We start from the raw sequence: 7,209 nt of genomic DNA on the forward strand, positions 1-7,209 counted from the left end.
TGCTAACCCTAGAATATGTCCACAAGACCTATGAACCATAAATAGTAAGTGTCACGTGCAACGTAAACTGTCACGTGACCATGAAGTGCTGAAACTGTAACACAAGCTCCCCCTTCCAACCGGCAAGACCCTTGACGACAACTCACCAAACTAACCCATCATCATCCTCTGCGGACACCTACGCGATCATAGACTGGGATGGTGGTGTGGAGTATGACCTCTCAGCCATCGTCAAGATCCTCTTGGGGCTGAGGATGGAACTCGGTGGGTGTCCAGTGCGAGATGGATCCATCTTCATAGAGGACCGCCTTCAGTGCTTCGACACTGTCGGTAAGCCATCCAGGCCACTCGATTATGGCAACGAGGGGTTGAAAGATGACCAGCGTGAACTCACGAGGTGTCTTGGTGTCTCCATAGTGGACTTGATCGGAGAACGTCCTGAAGAGTTCGACCTCGTATTGCTCGATGCCTTCTTCCTTGCCCGTGAAGTGAACACTGATGATGCACATCCGGTTGAGTGTTGGATGCCAGTCGTGCATGCCTGGAATGGGTGGCGGATAGAGAAGAGTGACCCATCGACTGAAGACACGATGAGGCGAGTCCTCCGAATAGAGGTGCCATGTGACCTTCTGATTGTCCCAAGTAAAGACAAAGGCATGGAAGGTGGCGAAGTTGCCTGCGCCCATATGATGGATGTAGAGATGATGGCCATCGCATTCCATGAGGAATGTTAGTGGTGTGGCAATGAAGACATTGTAGGGCGATGCTACGTCTGGGGCGATGAGCGATACCTGTCCTGCTGCTGGGTTGCTCGAGGACTTGACTGTTCGAGCATATCTGATCTGCTCCTTGATGGTGTCAGCCGGTGCGGATTGTGATCCGTCCTCAGGTGCATCATTGTAGGGGTATATAGCGCTGTCGTGGTGGGGGTAGCCAGGTCATTCATCGTCGGCATTCCTTGCCTGTTCATCGGCTTCACCCCAAGCTCTCCCCATCATCCAAGACCCTCCCATCGTCCAACGACCTGTCTCATCTTCATCGTCTCCCCACCATGCACTCCTCCATGAGGCAGCCAGTGCTTCGTCACTAAGGTTGTTCAGAAGCGGGAGTTCATCTCCATTGCTATCGAGGAGTAGTCCTGGCTCCAATGTGCTATGAGTAGTGGTGGTGGTGACACAGATGTTGAGCGACATTGGTGGAGGTGGTAGAGCGGGGCAGTTTTCTTTATCCCAAGGATAGATTTCCTCGTAGAGTTCCCACTTGAGTAGGAGGAGGCGATGGTCTAGTAGAGGAAAAGGAGGGCCACTACTTATACCTTCGAGCAGCCATTCTTCTTCTTCATACCAGTCCGTGATGTGAATGTTCACCATTCCTGTACGTTCTTCCACTGGTATTGTCATTGTCCTTGATACGGTACCGTGTATGATGCTGAATACATCCAGAGTGAATGAGAGTGCTGCCGGTAAGATATCAAAGTGTAGCGGATGATCTAGAGCATACGACGGTGGGAGGATTCCCACTGGAAGCCTGGCATAGACGGCTGTTAGGATAGTCCGGCATCAATCTGGCTCTAGCCGGGGCAGGTGGAGTTCCTCTGTTAGGTACATTGGGTAATTCATTCTCATGAACGTTCTCCATGTTCTGTCTGGGTCGATATCAACGTCGTCCTCTAGTGTTACCTTCAGTTTGTCTGTTTGGAATGGAAACAGATAAGGGATTCTGATTAACCCGCTGGGGCGAGGGATTAGATATGGCTGTCGTTGAGTTGACCTGAAGTCTTCCAGGAGGTGGACTTTGTGGACGTCATCTGCTCTCTGGATGAGATGGTCCATCATGGTTTGGATGGGTCATGTTGAACTCAACGTTGGTATGGTCGAAGTCGGCAAGATCCTCGATGGCGAATCCAGCCCCTCTGATAGCGAGATAGACTCCGAGTTGTTGAAAGACCTGGTAGCGATGGTCGTGGGAGGAGTGGGATTCGACGTCTTCGAGAACTTCGATAAGATGGGTAAAAGTGGTGATAGCAGATTCGAGAAACTCGGGATGTTGCACGGGCATTGGGGCATGGACTGAGGGTTCAGGCCAAGTTGTGCTCCCTTTTATACTTGTTCAGCAGCTCTCCTGCATTGCCCATTTCTGTCTCTTTTACCCACGATCTTTCGCTGAGTGGATATCCAGCCCATTTTACCAGATATTCATTCTTGCTGCGCTGTAGTCAGTGTCCAATTATAGACTCGATTTCAAATTCTTCCTCTCCTTCGATAAGATCTGGAGGCAGTGTTGAATAACTTTCTCCATGTGTATTGGTCTGCCGATATGGCATAAGCAATGCAGCATGGAACACTGGGTGGATCTTCCATGTCGCAGGAAGGTCTAACTTGAATGAGAGCAGTCCCAGAACCTCCTTGATCCTGAATGGTCCTTCTCGCTTCAGCGCTAGCTTGTTTGATTTGTAAGGCCTTTTCAAATTGGTGGCTTCCAGCCAAACCTTGTCTCCTTTTTTGAACGTCAGAGATCCTCCTTTGATTCTGGTGGCTACATGGGCTTTTGTCTTGACAATTCCATCTGTGGCCTCCTTGCAGACCATGCTGAGAAGCTTGAGTCTTGCATCCACGTCGGGAATCTCATCCTGAGGAAACAGTTCTGGCATTCCTTGGAGTTCGTAGCCATACCATATTTCAAATGGTGACTTCTTCATCACTGAATGAGTATGGAGATTGTGCGCGAACTCTGCTTCGGATAAGAATTGATTCCATCAATGCAGTTGCTTGGCACAATACATTCGAAGATAGGTTTCCAATACTTGATTCATTCGTTCCGTTTCACCATCCGTCTGTGGATGATAGGCTGTGCTCATGGCTGACTTAATTTTGAGAGCAGTGCAAAATGCTTGAAATACTTTGGATGCGAATTGTGTTCCACGGTCAGAGATGATCTTGTCAGGTAGCCCAAAGCGTTTCCAAACTTGTCATCTGAATAGCTCGGTGGTTTCCGAAGCAGTGATCGTCTTCTTGCAGGGACATAGAATTACCCCCTTACTAAGCCCATGGTCTACCACGACCATTATTGAATCGAAGCCTTCGCTTTTTGGTAGATCTGTAATAAAATCCACGCTGACTTGCTTGAAAGGTAGGGCATTGGGCGAAGGGCCGATGGGCTGTAGTGGAACTTTGACCTTGTTTCGCACAGCTTTGGATTGCTGGCAGATGGCACATCCATTGACATAGCTTTGGATGAAGTGATACATCCCTGGCCACCAGAAGTCGTTGTGCACTAGTTGGTGCATTACCCAAATTCCTGGATGACCATGGGGAGTGGCCTCATGGTATTGCCGAACAATTTCCTTCTTTAAGGTTGTATTGTTCAGGACATATACACGTCCATGGATGGTGATTAAACCATTGTCAGTGTCCTTGATGTCGTCCTTTGTCATTCCTCGTGGAACTGGAAGTTCTTCCATTAGGCCGTCCTTATACGCAAGTACCGATGGGTCTTTTATTAGTGCTTGTCAGATTTGTTCCGCCATATCTGTATCGATAGCACCAATAAAGAGATTGTCGGGCAGCAGGATTGCAGGTGACTTGTTGTCCTGGTGATTGTCTAATTTGGACAATTGTGAAAGCGCGTCCGCTTGCACCATTTGTCGCCCTGGCATATGGACAATCTTGTAATTGAACATAGACAAGAAGAGTTGCCACCTTCGCTGTCTTGGGTTCAAGTCCTGCGGTTGCCTGAAGTACATCAGATTCTTGTGATCTGTGCATATGAGGAATGGCTCCTTTGTTCCGTCGAGATAGTGTCTCCATTCTTTAAGTGCTCGGATGATTCCTAGCAGCTCCTTGTCATAGATTTGATAATTTTGTTCTGGATTGGAGAGCGACTTGGAATAATATGCGCAGGCATGAAGGTCGCCATTATCGTTCTTCTGCATGAGGACTGCTCCTGTAGCGAAGTCCGATGCATCCGTTTCGATGACAAAAGACTTGTCTTTGTCTGGCATAACCAGTATTGGTGCCTTGCCGAACTCGTTTTTGAGATAGTCAAAAGCGGCTTGTTCTTTGCTTGTCCAATGGAACACATTCCTGCCCTTGATCTTGGTAAGATCAATTAAGGGTCTTGTAATCTCAGAATAGTTCCAGATGAACTTTCGATAGAAGTTGGCAAATCCTAGAAATGCTCGCACTCCTTTTACGCCAGTCGGGGCTTCCCATTTGATGATCCCATTGACTTTTGCTGGATCCATCTGAAGTTGTCCTGAGAGGAGAACCAGTCCTAGGAAGTCAGTGCACGTAGTCTTGAACACACATTTCTCCAGCTTGAGATAGAGGTCATTATTGACCATTTTCTTAATGACTCGTTCAAGCTTCTTTTCCAACTCCTTTTCGCTTTCGGCAAGGATGAGGATGTCATCCAGATAGCATAGTAGCCATCCTTCAGCAATTTCTTCTGCCAATATTTCTTTCATCATTCGTTGAAAGGTTGCCGGTGCATTGCACATTCCGAAGAACATGACTGTGGGTTCGAACAATCCACGCTTTGTGATGAAGGCAGCCTTCCACTCATCTCCCTGATGAATTCAGACATTGGTATATGCTCCACGAATGTCAAGCTTCGCGAAATACTTGGCATGGCGGAGTCAATCTATTAGGTCCGATATAAGCGGAAGTGGATAGGCATCCTTATCATTCCTTCATTCGCATAGTGGTAGTCCTGACATGGACGTAGCCCGCCGTCTTTCTTTTCTACAAAGAAGAAAGGTGATGCCATCACAGATTGCGAAGGACGAATATATCCTTTCGCAAGGTTTTCGTCGATAAAGGCATTCATAGCTTCTTCTTCTGGCTTTGATAGGTTATAGACCTTTCCTCATTTAGGAACAAAGTCCGGCTTGAAGTCTATGTTGTGATCGTAAGATCTATGCGGTGGTAACCATTCTGATGCCTTTTCTTCAAAAATCTGCTTGTACTTGAGAAGATACGATGATATCGTTACTTTTTTCTTTGAGTTCTTCTTTTCTTTGAGTACTTTCTTTTGCGTGAGTTCCTGCACCTTGTTTGATGCCTTCCAGAAGGTATCACCTTCCTTCTGCATCTTTTGATGGTCCTTTTTGGAGGTCATCATTGGACATTGATTTGCTTCATGTCCCGGCTTTCTGCACTGGTAACATAGTCATTTCTTGACTGATGTTTGATTCGTTCATCGCAGTGCAAGGTACTGCATTTTCCTTTCTCCAGCAGAGTGATGTTCTTTCTCTTCGAATGTGACTTCTTGAAGTAAGCCGGTATCAGGTTGGTAGGTGAAAATGGCTTCTTTTTCTCCTATTTCCTGATCCTTCAAGTATGGTGCCCCTTTTACGTATGCAAGCAAGAGATCCGAATCAACGGTTCCTGCTTCATCCAGTATGGGATCGACATCAGACCAGTCGATCCTTCTTAAGGTTCGCTTGGCTTTGGCTTTCTCCTTTTTGGTGATTGGAAGACGAACAGCGTTTTTATCTTTGAAAGGCCATGGTTCCTCGTCCGGTACATCTTCTATATATTGACGGACCTTGACTTCACCCGTTTGCCAATTGATAATCGGGTTGTGATCATGAAGCCACATATTGCCAATGACCACGTCTTCTTTTCCTAAGTCGATGACAAGGAAGTCATCATTCCATTCGTACATTCCTGCATGAACAGTTCCTTTGAATCATTGGTTTGTAGAGTTGATGGGACTTCCATCGACACTGCGAATCTTGACTTCCTTTTGTGATTTGAGAAGGTGGAGTCCTACTTTCTTCACGAACGATTCATTGATGAACATTCCTTTTGCTCCAGAATTGACTAAGGCTCTTGCTGGAATACTTCGGGTTCTTGTGCCATCGTAATCTTGGAAAATGATATTGAGGTATATTTCGCTTCCTTGTTTGATATCGCCTCATATGATTACTTCCTCGGAGACCGTTTCTTTATCTGGGTGCCACAAGATCCCAACGCGCACCCAATTCCAAAACCCTCTGGATCGTCTTTTTTCATGGGTGGTGGATATCGGCGTGCATATTCATATCTACCTGGATTGTCTCCGAATTCCAGAAGATCATCGAGATGGGGCATCGTCATGTTACGTTTCTGAATACAGTCTCCTCGCATTTTGAGTGCATCTTCCCATCGTATTCTGGCAAGTTCTTCTTTTGGGATGAACCTTCGAACCACGTATGATTCTTCTTCTGAATCACTGGATTCGTCCTTGGTTCTCTGAACTGTTTTGGCTTTAACAGGGCGAGTTCTTCGTACCCTGTGAACAACCGTTTCTTGCTCAGATGCTTCTTCAGATTCTGATGATTCAGATTCTGATTCTTCCTGTTCCGACTCCTCTGAGTTATTCTCAGAGTTGCTTTCCTCGACCCTCTTTACTCGTCGTCATTTCTTCTCCATTCCCTTGGAGTAAGATTTAGTCAGCTTGGAAGTCTTTCTTCATCTGCCAGATCCGGAGTATTTCTTCATCCTGGAATTGGATGTCTTGGTCTTGGCATATGAAGCTGTCTTTCCTGAGCGATCTGGTGCTGGATCATATTCTGGACTCGTGCATTGTGCAGCGACGTGTCCTGACTTTCCGCAGTTGTAGCAGAGTCCACCCACAGAACGTTTCTGATGGGTTTCTGGGGAGATCCGGTCAATGTCCATTGTGTCAGGGTCCTTCTCCGTCCTTCTTCCGCTTCCTGAAGAGCCTGAGATGAACTTGAAGATATTTGTCTTTCTGCTATGAATGTCCTGGAGGTCTGTGACCTTTCTTGCAGCCTTGCATGCTGCTGCATAGGTTGTTGGCGGACTTTCAATGATGAAGACTTTTTCTGCAAGTTTCTCATTAAGGCCTCGTTTGAAGTGGATGAGCTTGGCGTATTCATCATCGATTTCGGCATATCGGTAGAGGATATCGAGATTTCCGATATATTTGTCGATGGTTTGCTTGTCCTGCTTGTACTTCCCTTTGAGAAGTACTTGCCAAGCTTGGTCCTTGATTGCGACGCCTCCATACTTTTCAGTAAGCATCGTCTTGAAATCTTGGTACGTCCCAAGATTGCTGTGTTTTGCCATTTGGTTGGCTTCCCATGACTCAGCCCACTTTTCTGCTGTGGATGAGGAGTCGATTTGAGAGGGGATGAAGGCAATTTTGCTGAAATCATCATTGTAGACTCCCATGTTTGCCGGTAGGTATCGTTCCACATTT

The 7,209-nt window shown here is 46.7% G+C and overlaps 1 protein-coding gene across 1 annotated transcript; it reads right to left on the bottom strand.

The window, feature by feature from the left end:
* Positions 1–221: 221 nt before the first annotated feature.
* On the bottom strand, positions 222–1,400 carry LAESUDRAFT_759712 (uncharacterized protein; the record flags this gene model as incomplete). The annotated part of the gene is made up of 2 exons (XM_040912626.1): positions 222–915; positions 1,006–1,400. The coding sequence occupies 2 exons, from the start codon at positions 1,398–1,400 to the stop codon at positions 222–224; spliced, it is 1,089 nt and encodes a 362-aa protein (XP_040763917.1).
* Between the last annotated feature and the right edge of the window lie 5,809 nt (positions 1,401–7,209).

Source organism: Laetiporus sulphureus (assembly GCF_001632365.1).
Source record: "Laetiporus sulphureus 93-53 unplaced genomic scaffold LAESUscaffold_22, whole genome shotgun sequence".
Taxonomy (NCBI): Eukaryota; Fungi; Basidiomycota; class Agaricomycetes; order Polyporales; family Laetiporaceae; genus Laetiporus; species Laetiporus sulphureus.